Below are 18,489 nucleotides of genomic sequence, written 5' to 3' on the forward strand. Positions count from 1 at the left end.
AGTATAAGAAAAATAATTACTTTCCTCCAGGAAGCGCGTCTACATGTCAGACGAGGCGATGCGGATTGCGGCGCACAATAAACGCTGGCTTCTCTTATTGGTATTATTATGATTCAAATGAGCGTCAGTGTGGCGCGAGAGCCCATTAGGGGAAGACAGGGAGGTCACCGGAGAAACCTCTGAGTGTTCTGCATGCCACCCTGCTCTAATGGGAGCGCACCGGCTTAATGAAGGGACACGGAACAGAAGGAGTCTGTGTGTTTCTGTGGATAAAGACTGCCTTCTTCCGCCATTCTGTGTTCTGAGCTTTGTAAATCTGTCGAAATGGTTCAACACAAGTTACATCAGTCACAAAGCAAGAGCGCACTCACACACACCGGCGCACACATACCTACACACACACACTCGCTGGCTCTTTGTTATGCTGCTAAAAGTGCAGTGTTATTTTGCCGCCTGTGGTCCACTCATAACCTTGGCACACGATATTTGATGTTTTACCTTACGATTTTTTTTTTTACGTGATCGTTTCACATGTGATGCCTGCAACACATTCTAAAAAAGTTGGGAGAGCAGGAGCTTGTTTACCACTGTGTTACATCACCTTTCCTTTTAACAGCACTTCAGAATCGTTTGCGGAAGGAAGACAGTTTTGAAAGCAGGATTTTTTTAGGGACTGATCTGTTATACAGCCGCACAAGCATAAGGGACCCTCGTTATTGTGTTTTCTGCTTCGTAACAGGCAGTGGTGGACGAAGTACACAAATCATATACTTAGAGATACCCAAGGTAAAATATTAATCCAGTAAAAGTAGAAGTTCCTCCCTTTAGACCTCCACTTGAGTAAAGGTACAAAAGTATTTGCCTTCAAATGTACTTAAGTATTGAAAGTAAAAGTACTAAAAGATTAATTAACTTAATGCAACTTAGTTACAAGTTTAAGTTAAAAACTTTAAACACGGGTTCACAAATGAGTTTTCCTTTACTAAACTGCATCTGTAGGTCTCTGTTCATAAACATAAACTAGCCAAAACAAATTTACTATAAAATGAAATAGTGTTTGTATAAATTCAGAAAAAAGACACGTCAGTCACAACTGCATATGTGTACATATTTCTATATTGTGGTCTGTTTACACAAAGTTAGGTTAGTTCATCATTTATGTTGAATAGACTCTCCCAAAATTTTACGCTGCTGAACTGGTGTTGAACCGTATGCTTGCACTGGGTCGGTATGTCCAACAGGTCAAAACAAGCTCAAAACAAAGTGCGCTGTGCCCTGATTGGTGTTTTTGCTTTGTGCTTCATTCATTTTGACCTGTTACGTTTTTATGCACACATAAACCAAAAGGAACAACAGATTTTGCATAATGTGGTGGAGTAAAAAGTGAGATATTAGACTTTGAAATGTAGTGGAGTGAAAGTAAAAAGTCACCCAGAATGGAAATACTTCAGTAAAGTACAGATACACAAAAACTACTTAAGTACAGTAACGAATTACATTTACTTCATTACTGTCCACCACTGATAACATCCCACACATTTTCAAGGATAGGAGACAGGCCTGGACTGCAGGCTGAGTCAATGGTGCCTTTGCAAATGTACAGGTTACCCATGCCATAGGAACTAATGAACCCCAGTGCCATGACAGACTCTGGCTTTTGAACTTTACACTGGTAACAGTCCAGGAGGAAACCAGACATTTCAAACAGGGGGGCTTTCAGGCCAAAATACTGTGGAGATTAGCATTTACCCTCCTGTAATGCTCTGAATTCAGTTCATGAAGGCCTTGCTAATTAGCTGATGAGCTGAATCAGGTGTGCTTAATGAGGCAGTGTGCAGTGTTTTGGCCCACGAGGACTGGAGCCTGACACATGTACCATGAAAAGGCTGCAAGGTTGACTCGTCAGACCACCGTTCCTGTTTCCACTGTGCATCAGTCTGTTTCAGATGAGCTTGAGCTCAGATAAGTTGGTGCCTCTGAGTTTTAGAAGAAGCCACATAGTGATAAGGTGAAAAATTGCTCTGTTTTTATTTAAATTCAGCCCAGAGTGGATTGACAAATCACTTCTTTCTGTTTTTACATGCATTTCACCTACTGTTGCAACTTTTTTGGAATTGATGTTTGTAATATTCTTGTTTTGATCCAAGTGGAGTGATTTTTGCCCACCTTAAAAACACTGGGCCTCATTCACCAACCATTCTTAAGAAGAAATTTCTTCTTAAAACCCACTTGGGCAGTTTTTAAGAAGATTCTGACGTTCACCAATATTTTCTTATTTGGGACTGGTTCTTAGGTAAGAACAGAAGCTACACACAATCAAGAGCACAAAGGAGGGAACAGTTCTGTGGTTTAAGAACACGTCATGAGTCTGACGTAGACTTTTTCTTAGAACCTTTCTCAAGAACACGTTTGAGCAAAAACTTAGGACGACGTTGGTGAATGAGGCCCATTATGTTTAGAACAAAGCACTCAGCTAGTTTCGTTATATCACGTTTCATTCGGAAATGCGTCCCTTTGCTCAATAAAAATGTGTTATAATTTCCATTTTACGTTAACTTTTACAATGAAATATGTAAATTACCTCTTTTCTGATTGGCTGTCATGTATTGGGCCTCATTTGGACTAAAATGCAGAACAAACTGTTAAAATATGTCAGAACTAATAAACTTCAGCCACTTCTTTTGATGCGAAGACACGTTATACACCACATCTTCCATTCAGTGTGAATATGCAGATCTGCTCATGGTTGTGACATCACAGCAACACAGCCCTCATGAATTCAAAATGAGGGTTTTTTTGTAGCTTATTTTCTGTGTATGGACTAAATGAACTGGGGGGAGGGTGGATGGTACATTTTGAACCTAACAAATTTAAAATGCTTCTTCAAACTCTTTTAAAGGGAAAAAGGAAGGAAGTTTTATTATTCTGTAATATGGCTACTTTGAGGGTTTTTTTTTTTCCTGTGGCCTCTAAAAGGTCTGTAAAGTGGAGCTGATGGATCTGTGGGTGTAGCAGTGGCAGGCCGGTCAGGACTCGCTGCTCTCCAGGAAAAAGAAGCTGGTTTTAAAGCTCATGAATTCCATGCTCTACAATATGCAAATGTGCCCCGTGCTGATAAGACACCATTTAATCCTGCTCCTCTTCTCTCAAGAGTGCATTTCTCTGCTCTCTCTCTCTCTGTCTCTCTCTTTCTCTGTCTCTCTCTCTCTCTCTCTCCCTCTATTCCCTTTTACTTTCTCTGTGCATTCTTTGAGTCTGTTCCTCCTTCAGGAGCTTGTATCAGTCTCTGCTTTGTCTATGTCTTTCTCCTTTGCTTTCTGTCTCCCTGCCTGAATTCTGCCCGGTTGCCAGATATTTCACACTCAATTACAGTATGTCTGGCTCTTGTTCGCCCTCTTTTTCCCCCCAGTTTTAAGAGACTCACTCGTAAAAAAAGAAATAACTTTATATAAAGAACTTTATAGACAGTTGTGAGGAAAGAGTTGTGAATTCACTGGAATTATCTGGATTTCTACACGAATGGCTCCTAAAATTACAGGACCTGACCTTCTAAGCCATAATAATAATAAATCAAGTCAGTCTTATTTAACAAAGACACAAAGCAACATTTTACAGTGTGATATGTTTATTTGAAATACTGATTTAAACAGCGGAATCTATCATTTTTGGCAGTAACCTCAGTCAAATGCTTTCTGTAGCTGTCAGCGATTTTTGTCCCATGTGCAAATCTGATACAGTCAGCGTGTTTTGCTTGAACACCGTGCATCAGATCACACAATAGCATTTCAGAGGGACTAAGGTCAAGACTCTGACACATCAGCTCCAAAGTCTGAAATATCTTCTTTGTTGATTGACTCCTGTGGTTTGTATCACGCTTTTTGCGTTTTACATCCCAGATAAAATCTGTTGAAGAAGTACCAGATACATCTTAGAGTTCTTTAGTGTCGTTTGTTTGAGGACTGTAAAGTGTGGTCTTGCACCAGTGGAGTGCACTCACTCCTAGAGAGAGCAGCAGAGGTGCTGAATTTCTTCCATCTTGGCTGTGGACTAATGGAGAAATCCTTTTACAACACTTTACTTAATGTGACATTCAGCAGCCTCTGTATCTTCAGATCAGCCTGTATTACACACACTGAATTCTGCTAGGAAGAGCAAATGAGCAAAACTGAAACAAAAAAAAAATTTAGAGATTATTATGCTCAAGCTATTTTTTCTCAGAATGACCTTGATTTTTTTCAGTAGGATTATGGCACTGCAAAATGTTGTAGATGTTGCTTTTTAAATAACACTGTCTTTCACACAGAAACTCAAATAATTCCAAATGGTTCACAAACTTTTTCTCAATTAAATTGCCATTTTTCTCTTTCTCTCACTAGCAGGGTTAATGGAGTTCATATAGTAGCCATATAGTATTATTTCATTTTTACTGCCATGATCTGAACGGGCCACTGTTTATTAGCAAAATAGGCACTGAATATTTATTTAAAAATAATTCTAAATAAAAATAAATTGTTTTAGGTAGATTTTAAAACTGCCTATTTGCTTAAATTAGACACCAGGCATCTTTTCTTTTTTGTGCAAACGCCCATGGATTGTTGTTGGGGAAAGGGGGCAGAATAAACACAGCTGCAGTGCATGCTTGGAACTGTAGTGCGTCTCAGGGTGAAATGGGCTAGTAGGAATAGAAAATTAAAATAGTTTTGTGGGCCAAATAATACTGTGTTTCGGGCCTGACTTGGCCAACGGGCCTTGTGTTTGACACATGGGCCAAAGAGAAAGCCAGTTTGGACGTGGTCACGACGCAGCCTACAGAATGATGCACAACTTCAGAGGTCTACATGGATGGAACCAGGGCTTTACCTGCGAAATCCAATTGTAATTCAATCTTGCTGAGACATTTTTTTGCTTCAAAAATTTCCAAAATTGTAATTTTGCAGGAGAAGGCAAAATTTGTTTGCTTGTAATGTAAGTCACTGTAATGATTTTTTTTTTCATATAATTTCAGGCCACTTCTTTTGGTCCAGTTATCATAAAATGTTGTCACATTGTAAAGGACAGCTGTGCTAATAAATGAATGCTTCGATTTTTTCTAGGTATCATTAAATAAATGTACGGTATATCATTCATACTGATTAGGTTAAAACTGGACAGATCCAGGTTTGGGGATCATAGGTTGTTGGTTATCACTTAAAGATCAACGTCAACATCAACATTGAGCTGTGCACAGTAATCATGCAAACACCTGCCTTCACCCTGATTGGGTAGCTGCATCACGCTGGTCAGATTCAGTGCTCCTCAACTTTTTTGACGCACCACATCATGCAGCTGCATATTAAAGCGCGATCCATTGCGGTGCATTGCCTTGTCAGACCAATGTAAATGCAGCATAACAGTGCTTAATGAGTTTGAATGTTACAACCTGCATTGTTGCCAAACTGTCATATAGCCATAAAAACCTCAGAATAGATGCGAACGTTTTCTTAAACCACTTTCTAAACCAATTATCCACCATCTTTCTCTCTCTCTTTTTCCACAGACCTATGTGTTTTGTGAAGCAGCTGGAGGTGCCGCAGTTTGGCAGCTACAGGGCCAGTCTGGTGCCCAGCACCCCACGTGCTAACCTGGCTAAGGAGCTGGAGAAGTACTCCAAGGTCTCCTTCGATTATGCAAGCTTCGACGTGCAGGTGTTCGGCAAGCGCATGCTCGCCCCAAAGATGCACACCAGCGAAACCTCACCCAAAGCCTTCAAATGTAAGCGAAATCAGGCACAGGTCCCAACAAACCTCTCAAGGGACAGATTACCAGGCGGATGATGTGGGTAGGAATACTAATAATCAGCTTTGATTAATTAATAATCCCCTGTGTCTCCGCAGCCAAACCTCCATTCCCTAGAACGGCTCCCCCAAGTCCCAGCATGCAGAGCCCCTATGGGAAAAGCTCGTCCAGCGTCCATGACTACTCCCATGATGCCGAGGCTGCACACATGGCTGCCACGGCCATTCTCAACCTGTCCACTCGCTGCTGGGAGAGACCAGAGAACCTTAGCACCAAACACCAGGACAAGGTATGAACCGCACACACACACAATGCTCAGTAGGAGTTCAAATCTCTGACCTCACAACAATTCTAGTTGATTTGTTAGACAATGTGTGCTTCAACAATTCAATTATGAAATCTTAAATTAATCTGAATTTGATTATTTAGGTACAATTTGGGAAAAAAATGCAGACAGACCGCTTCCAGTTTGTCAGTATAAATGAGGAGTTTGTTTTCTGATCATAGAGGAGTGCAGTATGGTGTACTGCAAGGCTCTGTTTTAGGGCTCCTACTGTTCTCCCTTTATTTACAACCCCTAGGATACATAATCCGTAAACACAATGTTGCCTTTCACTTTAATGCTGATGATATTCAGTCATATGCGTCAGCTCAGTCAGATGCAGTGACACAGTTAAACATAATGGAAGATTGTGTTAAAGACATGAAAGTCTGGATGATTAGGAACTTCCTTCTGCTAACTCTGATAAAGCAGAAGTGTTGCCGTTGGGTCTTAAGGCAGCTTGAGATAAGGCTGCATAATTTATCCTTGACCTTAATCATTTTTCAGTGCACAAAGCTACTCTTGAAGTCATTGGTGTAACACTGGTTGCTAGTATATCATTTGAGTTCCATGTCAGTAATATTTCTATTTATCTCTTGCCAAACTTATCCATTACAAGACATGTGCTATCCCTACAAGACACTTAAAAGGTTCAGTCTTTTAAAATTACTAGATTAGGCTTTTGTAATGTGTCACTGGCTGGCTGCCTCGCTGTATCTCTAAATAGACTCCAGTTACTTCAGAATGTAGCAGTCCATGTTTACACTGGCTTCTGATCAAGCTCTGCATTGACTACAAGGTCTTGCTTATCACACTTAAAGCTCCAAATGGCCAAGCTCTGGCATATCCTGCTGAAAACTCCTACGAGCATTACAGCTCAGTTGGTGAAATCTCATTTTAGTAAAATTAGGAGTAGCATTTTAGAGAATATTTCAAGCTCAATTTTTAAAGTATAGATTAAAATCACATTTGGCTCATCCAGTAGTTGCTCTCTTACTCCTGAAATGTTATTTCGGCCAACAAATAAACGAGTATGTTAAAAAAAAAATAAAAATATATAGTATTAACCCTTGTGTGGTGTTGATGTGTTTTAGTGGTTTTAAATCAATACAGCCATAACAATTTATGTAAAAATACCAGATGTTTAAAATATCACAAGTGTCCAGCGTAGGGTTCTCCTTTAGCAGCTGTAGCAAGTCAGCAGCCTGTCCATGGTGTCCACCCGCACAGACATACACACACACACATATACAAACACATACATACACAGACACACACATACTAACAGCAGGCCATGTAGGAGGAGAACAGAGTGAAGGACACAGCACCTCCACACTTTTACTCCCCGCAGGTTCACCCAACACCACATGTGTAATATAAATGTTAGGGGGTGAACAGAGTGAAGACACTGAAAATGGGTTATTTTATATGTTCTCCACAGAAAATGAGCAAAGGACAAGAAATCTGTTGTTGAAATAATAATAAATAATATTTTTTTTCAGTTGGTAAGCATTGAAAACAGATCCCACAGACCCCAACACCACTCAAGGGTTAAAGTAGATTTTAATAGATTTTAATTTTCTAAAATCAATGCAGTTGAACCTTCAGATGCATCTTTATACTCCTACTACCCAATGAAATGAATAACAATGAGCTTCGTAACAGCAATACAGTGAATTACACAGTAGAGAAACACAGAAAGTAACATAAATAGACCAAAAAGTGAGCACATACTTTATTGAATATTAATCACTTAATCATTGTAATCTATTCTAACTTTCCAAAGTTCCAGTGCAGTTGAATGCGCGACCTTGAGAGCAACGCATCACAGTGCAGCAAATAAGCAAAGAAAGCTCTAGTGCTGGCACATTTCCACATAGAACAATGCAGTACATTCTGTAATACATTCTGTCATGACCATACTCACGTCCAGCTAATGCTGACATCAGTCACTGAGTGGGACTAAAATTGAGCTGTTCAAACACAGCATCCCTACGGAGCAGCAGGGGGAAAGGTGTGCGAGTGCATGTCTGTGTGAAAGGAGGGGATTCGATATCAGGCCACTATAAATTTATCATGAGCTGGAGTGGTGCGCTCCACGAGACTGGCTGCTGTTGAGGCCTCGTTGCGTCACCTCTCCTCCACTCCTTTCATCTGTCCCTCTTTCTCTTCACTCTCTCCATCCTCCTAATGCTATTATTGCATTAGGCTTTCCCTGGATTACCCAGGACCAGGTGTGCTGCGCTCTTTTATTCATTATTTCCACTAGTCTAATGGGAGGATGAATGCGGGTCATTGCTTTTTGTGTAGTGGAAATGACAAAACTCTTTCTCTCTCTCTCTCTCTCTCTTTCTCTCTCACTCTTTGCTTTTTTTCCTTCATCCTCTTTCCATCTGCCCCCCTCCCTCTCACCCATCCCACCCAACCATATTCACACTGGGAGTTTATGCTGTAATTGTACAAGCTCTCTCCCTGATATTGTGACTTTTTTCCTTCGTTTTGTAAAAAGGCTTTTTTCCCTCTCAGCAGAGAGGAGTGACTACTTCATCATTTTTTTCGATTTGTTGCCATGTTTTTAGCGGAGGGGGATAAAAGGGGAAGATTAATGGGCTGAGAGGCCTGGTGGCTCGCACTAATCAGAGCACGGCCGCTCTGGGATCAGCCGCCTGCCACATGGGGGCCTCTGCTGCTGCTTAACACACTCAGCACTCTACACACACAGTCAGTCTTTACCTCACAGCTTAGAACACAGAGCGTGAGGTGTGTTAGGATGTAATTACTCTACCGTTCAAAAGTTTGGAATCACTCACATAGTAATAATACAATATACAGTATGAATCAAATGTCAGAGACCACCTTTCATTTCTTTAATCTTTAAGTACAAGATATTTCTAATGAGGTTAAATACAACCCCATTTCCAAAAAAGTTGGGACGCTGTGCAAAATGTAAATAAAAACAAAATTCAATGATGTGTAAATCATTTAAACCCTGTATCTCATTGAAGACAGTACAAAGACAACAAATCAAATGTTGAAACTGAGAAATTTTATTGTGTTTTGAAAAATATATGCCCATTTTGAATTTGATGCCAACAACATGTTGCAAAATAGTTGGGATGGGACACGTTTACCACTGTGTGTCATCACCTCTTCTTTTAACAACACTCTGTAAGGGTTTGGGAACTGAGAAGACGCTGCTGTAGTTTTGAAAGTGAAATGTTTTCCCATTTTTGCTTAACATAGGATTTTAGTTGCTCAACACTTCGGGGGCTCATTTGTAATATTTTTCATTTTATAATGTGCCAAATATTTTCAGTGGTGACAGGTCTGGACTGCAGACAGGCCAATTTAGTGCCCAGACCCTTTTAATATGGAGCAATGCTGTTGAAATACATGCAGAATGTGGTTTTATATCATCTTGCTGAAATAATCAAGGCCTTCCCTGAAAAAGATGTTGTCTGGATGGCAGCATATGTTGCCAAAACATGTATATATCATTCAGCATTAATGGTGCCTTCACAGATGTGCACGTCACCCATGCCATGTGCACTAATGCACCCCTATACCATCATGAATACTGGCTTTTGAACTGTGCACTGATAACAAGCTGAGTGGTCTTTAGCCTGGAGGACACATTGTCCATGATTTCCAAAAAGAATTTCAAATGTTGATTTGTTTGACCACAGGACACCATTTTAAATGAGCTCAGGCCCAGAGAAGGTGGCAGCATTTCTGGATCCTGTTTATATATGATTTCTTCTTTACGTTTAAGAGTTTTAATTAGCATTTGTGGATGCAGCGCCAAACTGTTTTCATAGACAGTAGTTTTTCAGAAGTTCTTCTGAGCCCATGCAGTGATTTCCATTACAGAATCATGACTGTTTTTAAAGCAGTGCCACCTGAAAGATCACGGCCAGCAAATACTGGTTTTTGTCCTTGTCCCTTACATACAGAGTTTTCTCCAGATTCTCTGAATCTTTTATTGCTATTATCTACAGTAGATGATGGAAAGCAAAAGTTCTTTGCTATTTTATGTGAGAAACATTTTGTTTTGAATTGTTGCACTATTTTCTAGTGCAGTCTTTCACAGAATGGTGAACCCCTCCTCTTCTTTACTTCTGAAAGACTCCGCCTCTCTGAGATGCTCTTTTATTCTCAATCATGTTACTGACCTGTTGCCAATTAACCACCAGGTGTTTTTTAAGCATTACACAACTTTACCAGCCTTTTGTTGCCCCGTCCCAACTTTTTTGGAACGAGTTGCTGGCATTAAATTCAAAAATTCAAATATTTTTCCAAAAATAATACAATTTCTCAGTTTCAACATTTGATCTGTTATCTTTGAAGCATTTTCAATGAAATAAAGGGTTTAAATGATTTGCACATCATTGCATTTTGTTTTTATTTACATTTTGTACAGCGTCCCAACTTTTTTGGAAATGGGGTTGTATAAGACTTGCATAAGAAAAAGGAAAGTCAGTTGAAAATAAGTGACAGAACAGGAGTTTCCAAAACTGGAGTTCAAAAAATGATTACAAGATATACAAAAAACAGCTCCTAATACTCAATACAAGATCTGGTAGACCATCAAAACTGTCCCTGTCAGATAAACAACACTTAATGCGAGGAAATTGGGTCCACTCCTGGTTCAGATTTGAAAAACATCCACAGATGTTTCTGTCCATGCCTCATTGATTGTGTTTGGAATTACTTGGATCATGAGAATCTTGAAAAGCATGGGAGCTGTAATAAAGAGTGGAAACACCCAACACTGAAAAACATGATGTTATATTTAGACGTTGAGGCTTCTGTGCAATTTTCTGTTAAATATGTTTTTTGCTTTCATTCATGATTCTGAAAAATGAATAACCTGTCTCTGATGGCCATTTCAACTGGAAATTAAATGAAGGTTGGACACTGACGTTTGTATAGTGCTGTAGATCCATCCGACTTATCTAAATTAACGTAGCAAGGTTTTATTCCAAGTTATGTTCACATAGTATAAAGCAGCTGATGTTTTCAAATGGTGTAAATGAATAAAAACAACAAAGTTGAATGAAAAGGTTTTGATATATGTGATTTGATCACTGCTTTTCAAATACAAGGATTTGTGATATTAATTTGATTGATGAACTTTAGTACTGTCATAATCTCTCCTTCTTCTAGAACATGGATATAGAGGTGGACGAGAACGGTACTCTGGATTTGAGTATGAAGAAGCCCATAAAGAGAGAGGGAGGCCTGCTGAGCACGAGCCCGGGGGTCCGCTCCCCTGACCTCTCTTCATCATCCTCGTCCTCCCTGCACCATGGCAGCAGTGGCATTTCACCCCACTTACAGGTCTACAAGCAGGAGGAGTGGGAGGGGCCTCTGGACTACACCAAACCCAATCGGCAGAGGGAGGAGGAACTAGAGGAGGTGAGACTTCTGGCTCGTTTTTGGATCCAAAAGGTGTTGAGATAGGACTGGTTGAGATACACTCTTGAAATTAAAGGTTCCTAAACAGTTTAGAGACTAGTTTAAATACGAGGAAAAGCCCCTTAGAGCAAGGCTGCCCAGGGTGTGGCCTGCAGAAAATTACCCTAACCCACTCCCTCACCTAATGAGATAAAAAATGTATTTTTATACTAGAAATGGATGGTTCTACCAAATTGGTACAAAGTCAGAGTTGAAGACACATTTCAGATTTTTAACTAACTTGGACTTTAGACTAAAATCCTTTTGCTTTAAGTGGCCCTATATGTTATATATCACTGTTGTCGGAAGAAAACCTTGTATCTCCAAAATGGTAACTTTTCAGGAGAAGGAAAAACCTACTTTACACTTAATGTAGGTCAGTGGAACCAGACTTTTTTCCAAGTCATTTTGGGCTGTTTCTTTTGGTCCATTCATCATGAAATTTACACACAATGTAAAGGACAACAGGTATTTTCACATTATGTCAAAAACTGAAAAACAACAAAAATGGAGATACAAGGTTTTCTTCTGACAGCAGTGATATGTTTAGTAAACTAAACTAAAATTTTTTTCACTACCAAAAAAACTAGACTAACAACACTTTATTAAATGTTTCAGTAATGACTGTTCGGTAGTAACAGTTTTAGCTAATTTTGAGACTAAAAACTAAACGAAAAAACTCTACCCAGTACATGACTAGCAAACACAGCTTGTGGACTAAAACTCTGTGTTTTGGTAGTGATATGAAAATATGGGACTTGTGATAAATGCAAAACTTCACTTTAAAAGAAATCAAAAATAACTTTAAAAAACCTTGAAAAAATAAAAAAGTAAGTATTATTTTTACAAGTTAAAATTGAGTGGTTAGGGTTTGGGACAGCCACCTCCCAATAGAAAGTGCCCTATAAATGATAATTTTGTATATGTTAACTTTATTACTGTCTCAGTTGATGCCTTGAGTTTAAATAGAATATAAAATAATCCTTGTAAATATGTAAGATCTGAATGCTTAGTTCTCTTTTTAATAGTTTTACTGTGGGACTGCAGTTTACACTAATTTGGTAGAGTAGTCCATATAACTTTTTCAGTTTTTTTAAAAAAAATATTTTTAAGTCTCTCAGTAATCAAATATAATGTACTCTCATAAAAAAAAAAATGTTTGTATGTCCATTTTTTTTTGTCCATTTAGCAACCATAAACAATGGGCATTGCACAAGATGTTTAACTAAAAGGACTGAAAAGACTTTTAAAGGTGAAGCATGTTTAGAGCAGCAAAGCAAATTCCAGAGTTTAATGCTAGTTCTCACTGCTAGCCTTTCTTGCTCAGTCTGTAGTAAATGGGTGAGTTTGCAGGTATCTTTTCACATATTCACCACGTTCTGTGTCTCTAGATGGATCACACAGCCCAGTCGTTCGCCTCCTCTGACCCTGAGGACTGTGACATGGGGCAGGACTGCCCAGAGGACAGGAAGTACCCTGGGGAGGTAACCACACCCAACTTCAAGGTCAAATTCCAGCCCAAGGAGTGCAAGAAAGAACTCCTCATGTGAGTGGCTTCAGCTGGTGTTTGTCTATGAATAAAATCATGGGCACAGCATTCTTTAAAGTTTAGTTGATGTGAATTAATCGGGTATTCGTCTGCACGTTGGTATGATTCCCCCTTTTTTTTAAGCGGTAGAAAACAAGAGGGAGCCACAAATAACATCACAGCTGTGATCTGTTCACAGTAGATCAACACAGCTGTGATGCTATTCACAGTAACACTTCTGATCTATTACCAGGGTTCGTACAGTCGTGAAAATCCCGGAGAGGTCATGGAATATACATGTTTGGTTTTCCAGGCCTGGAGAAGTCCTGGAAAATAATAAGTGCTGGAAAAATCATGGGATTTCCTGAATTTCCCCCCATGCAATTCGCCATCTCATCACATTTGAAGCACTGAAGAGTGTAGATCACGAAAGGCACCAAGACTGATGTATCTGCACATAGACTAGCTTCACTAACATGTTGTTAATATGAATCTCAGCTTGCTAAGGTGTAACATTCAGGACGTGTGAGCTGTGAACGATGTTTCGACATTCAAACACTATAGAAGACAAATTAACAAGACAAATGTTAGAGGAAAAAACACACCACTGCTGCTTCTTCACTGTGAGTCAAGCTACAGGGAGATTCACTCGAAAGAGGCCCTGAATATTCTGTTGTAACTCCTGTTAGGATGAATCTGAACCAACAAAATACGCTACATACCTTGGCGTATGTGTGATCGACTGCATTACACGCGACGCAGGAAATGATCTCCATTTTCTGTCAGACACATGAAGGGGTACGGGGGTACGCACCCGGAATTTGCAAGCGGAGGTTAAACGTCGCAACGGCTGTCCAGCCCCCACCTCATCGCTCTAACGCAGGGGCATCCCGGCTTGTTCAGAGCTCCATATGCTGAGGAGCACATTGCACATTGTTTCATTCAGATTGCTTCGTCCTAGAGAGAGTTATTACAGAATATTCAGGGCCTCTTTCGAGTGAATAGGTAGGTTTATACTGTACGTGCACTAGAAATGATGCAGTCGTGGCGCCTATAATCAAATTTTAATAATAAAGACGTCCCTGGTAATTTCTTAGCCATAAAATGCTATTTTAGCCTGGAAATGTTAAAATATTAATTGTTTCAATTACATTATATATTCCATTCCTCATTACAAAATTCCATTCTGCGGGCCACTAGAAGTCTCGGAAGCTCTGAAAATAATTAAATTAATTGCCATTTATCATTTAAATAATTTTAATTTTAATAATTATTTAATTATAAAAGATAAAGAAGCCCCAACATTGTTTCAAATATAGGTTTTTTAAACTGGCAATTTCTTTGGCCAAAGAAGTTCCAGCAGTTTAGAGTAAGGCAGTCATTGTTGTGACCAATGGTCAGCAGAATGATGCTGATGGTGAAAAAAATATGCTGTTATCAAATATAACAACATGGGTAGGATGCTTTTTTCATGGGTGGAAATCAGATGTGCTCAGAACCCACTGCTTTAAGCCAGGCGTACACTGTGCGATTTTAGCCCACTTTTAAGCTCGATTTGGTCGGAGCCGACTGAATATCATGATAGGGCCGAATTTTAGCTTCATCGGCTGTCGTTTGCCGTGTTGTGTGAGAGGGCAAACGATGCCCGATTAACTGCCCAAACGAGCTCTGGTTTAGCAGTCGGATGATCGGATGGATTTCTGACATATCAGAAATTTTTGTCTGAGCTTCTCACGGACCGATTTCTCAAAACCACACACAGTCACAGCCACCGCTCCTACACTGAGGCCAAAAAGTCATTTGCGGCACCAGCGTCCATATATGCTGACTTTGCTCCATCTGGAGTTGAATTGCGAGGTATAAATAAATACAGTATTTTATTGTCTTTGTAGAGCTGCCTGTTTGTAGACCGCCTGTCCTTCAGCTTCAGTGCACAGTGTGGCATCAGTTAGCAAAGCTGGTGTAGCGGTTTGTCAACGACTGAATCTGGCTTCTACACCAAAATAGTGCACTGTTTGTCCAGCGTAGAACTGCACACATAGCTGAAGCTCAGAAGGCTATTTATTAAGCATGTGATGCACTTTATTGGTGCAGGAGCTACTATTTTAATATGTGGTGCACTATGTAGGGAGCAGGGAGCCGTCTGAGATTCAGACAGTGTTTTGATCAGGACATCGGAGGCGCAGCGTGTTGTTTTGAATGAAATAGCTGTATTGTAGACAGAGCGTCTGCAGTGGCTGCGTTTCACATGCACTGTAAGCACCCATGTTGCGTCATGTCAGTCGGACCGAGTGTTTTCATACATTGTGAGCATATAAATCACAGGCTTTGTTCGTAAAATCGTACGGTGTATGCCTGACTTTATAGGGTTTTCTTGATCTTCTTTGCTTTCTTAATTTGCACATATTCTCTGCTGTAGTCTTGCATTTAGTCCTTATCTTCTATCATTACTTCTCTGTGCAGGTGTCCCACTCCTGGCTGTGACGGCAGTGGCCACATCACTGGAAACTATGCATCCCACCGCAGGTAGAGTATATTGCAGAACAGCCCATCCTCCAATAACATTGTCCTTGTAATGGTCTGCCCCTTACTGGCTGGCAGCCTGTGTTCAGGAGGGTTCCTGGACTTAATTCCCTTAACAAAATTACTTTTGTGCAACCATACAGATGTTCCTTTTGTTCGTGCTTCTTTCTTGCCTGTTCTCTACTTCTGGTACTGACGAGGGACATTCTGGGCTCTTTCTCTCTTTCCTTTCCTCCCCTGTCCCCTCTCTGTTTCTCTGCTTCTTTCTCTCAGCCTGTCTGGGTGTCCTCTTGCTGATAAGAGTCTTCGGTCCCTCATGGCAGCACACACGGCTGAACTCAAGTATGTTTTCCAACTCTGCTTCCCTTATTTCTCTGTGCTATTGTGCTATGATGCCTAATGCTATTTACAACTTTACTGTTTACTTCTGATCCCTCTTACTCCTCCCTCTCCTGTAAGAAGCTAATATATGGACAACAACATTGGGTATTAGTCTTAGCAATAGCAGGGCAGTCGACCTTAATGTTCCACCCACAAATGCCTGTCGTAGTTACTGTTGCAAGGTTGGACAAACTTCACCCACTGGGCAGCCATCTAATGAGGAACTGCAGTGTGCAACTCAGTTTCTGTCAAAAGATTTAGGCCCAATCCCATTTCACCCCTCGCCCCTACCACTGAGCCCTTAGCCCTCTGTTTTGCGTATTCACGTCTAGGGGTAGGGTGTCCCAATTTTTGTTGAGAGCGGTAGGGCGAAGTGTTAGGGCTACATGGCCCTCCAAACGGAGGTTTTTCAGAGAGTGTTATGAGAAAAAAAGAAAAACCGGCAAGATGCCTGCACAAGAGACCAAAGAAACACACAAATGTGAGAATTTTCTCCGTTAAAAATTGCGATAACCAACATATTATCTTAGTTTAATGTCATTTCAATGTATTATGGTCGTTTTCTTCATAACAAGCACAAAAAATTGCTAATAGCATGCTAATGTTTTGGTAGCTAGCTAGCTAACTTTCCCATTCCACCTTAAATAATCCAGCAGTTCTGACACCTGAAGTGCCAGAATGTAACTGCTGCTCCATTTAAGGTGGAACGGGAAAATTCGAACAAGAAGCTGGGGAATATCTGACTTCAGCTTCATATCACTGAAGAATTAGGGGTGGGTGATAATAAATAATTGCCCCCCTCTTTGAAGTCATATGATGCCCTAAATGTAACTAAAGCCCAGCAGTGAGGAGCTGAACTTTACCCTCCTCTGCTGTCACTGCAGACTGGCAGGGTCGCCTACAGAGCAGCGCTGGTAGCTGTTAATGAAGCAGTGTTTTTTTTTAATTGGGCGTCCCATTTCGTAGGGCAAGATTTCAACCACTACCCCTTGTAATTCAGTTCCAAGGGGTTAGGATGACACTCAAAAACAAGGGGTAGGGGTAAAAAGAAGAAATGGGATTGGGCCTTAGAGTGTGTTGTTCATTTGACATGATTTGTATTTTGTATACATGTTACAAATTATGTTGTGTCATTTGATCTAGCCTTATAGCTACAAGAAGGGGTGTCAAACTCAACCTTAATATGACGTAAAAGGGTCATATGAAAAATCTCAACAAATCTGTGGGCCAGAGAACACCTACTTTTCTTTTTTCATTTTTAATAAACATTTTGCTCTGACTCTAACTGGCAAATTTTAATTCAAAATATGAAAAAACTGAATGCAGGTTTTCCTACTCGTCTGTTTGTTTGAACTACATCTTTTCCTTTTGTGGTGTAACCGCTTCCCCATAGATTGTTGGGGGAGGAGGGTTGAAGTGTGGATTACACTGCAGCACATACTGGGGATTGTAGTGCAGCGCACTGTGAAACAGCCTAATTTTATTAGAAAACTAAAATAATTTTGTGGGCCAGATAGGATTATGCCACGGGCCAGACATGGGTCCTAACCTTAAAGGGATACGTATAGATATCCTTATCATTTTTTACTTTTGCATCTAAGGATTTCGGCCTCTGTCTCTCTCTGTAACTTTAATTTGAGGCTGCACTTTTGCCAAAATGCCACTGTTTATGACTCAGTCTTTCCTACAGATTTGAAATGCACTTAAATATTTACAATGATTTGCTGATTGCTAATACAAATACATAAGTTTTTCATTTACAAGACTATGTAGATGTGTCAGTTCCATACAAAATAAATTACTTTTTATTTACAGACTACAGTGAACCGACAGAAGAAACCATAAACACTGGCAAAAGGGGTTAAACACATGTCGAAAACGACACAATCTAGACTCAAATAATGTCTTTCACACATACATGGACCACTGAAATATTAAAATCCACTTCTAAGATAAACGTGTTTCTTCTGATTGTTTAAACTACCTTAATGACTCCTTAGCACCTCTCTGTGAATCTGCACATCAGGGTACCTGAGCTACGCATCACTCCTCCTCGCACAGCTTCTTGTTAAAATATTTCTCAGTACTGTTCTGTTAGGTAAATATGAGATGAATCACTGGTGTAACTGCAACTAGGAATTCATTCGAACTAAGAAATCAGGACATCTTTGCTAGTTATGTGTGGTAGCCAGCTAACTGTGCTCTTGCTGCTCACTTTGCCGCTGTTTCCCTCACTCTCTCTCTCACTCTGCTGCTGTCTCCCTCAGTCTAACTCACTCTCTCACAAGCTGCATTCACATAACTGTCAAATTAAAGCATGTTGTTTTCTTTTAAATGCATTAATAAAAACGCTCAACATTTTGTATAAATGGTCAAAATATTGATATTAAAACTTTGGCGGGTGTCCATGTACCTTGGCGCACCATCAAAGTATAAGCTACGTGTGGGAAATACTGACAAGTGTAATGGGTAAAATCGTGCTGGCAAATCCCTGAAGGGGTCA

The 18,489-nt window shown here is 40.1% G+C and overlaps 1 protein-coding gene across 1 annotated transcript in view; it reads left to right on the plus strand.

Moving 5' to 3' along the window:
- The window catches only part of myt1b (myelin transcription factor 1b), a 71,540-nt gene that overhangs the window by 43,945 nt on the left and 9,106 nt on the right, over positions 1 to 18,489 (plus strand). Inside the window, exons 11-16 of the mRNA XM_036591993.1 lie at positions 5,537 to 5,751; positions 5,874 to 6,064; positions 11,264 to 11,515; positions 12,946 to 13,100; positions 15,546 to 15,608; positions 15,879 to 15,947. Coding sequence (XP_036447886.1) covers positions 5,537 to 5,751; positions 5,874 to 6,064; positions 11,264 to 11,515; positions 12,946 to 13,100; positions 15,546 to 15,608; positions 15,879 to 15,947 — 945 coding nt within the window. The remainder of the gene's footprint in view (positions 1 to 5,536; positions 5,752 to 5,873; positions 6,065 to 11,263; positions 11,516 to 12,945; positions 13,101 to 15,545; positions 15,609 to 15,878; positions 15,948 to 18,489) is intronic.

The sequence above is a fragment of the Colossoma macropomum genome, unplaced genomic scaffold (genome assembly GCF_904425465.1).
Source record: "Colossoma macropomum unplaced genomic scaffold, Colossoma_macropomum, whole genome shotgun sequence".
Taxonomy (NCBI): Eukaryota; Metazoa; Chordata; class Actinopteri; order Characiformes; family Serrasalmidae; genus Colossoma; species Colossoma macropomum.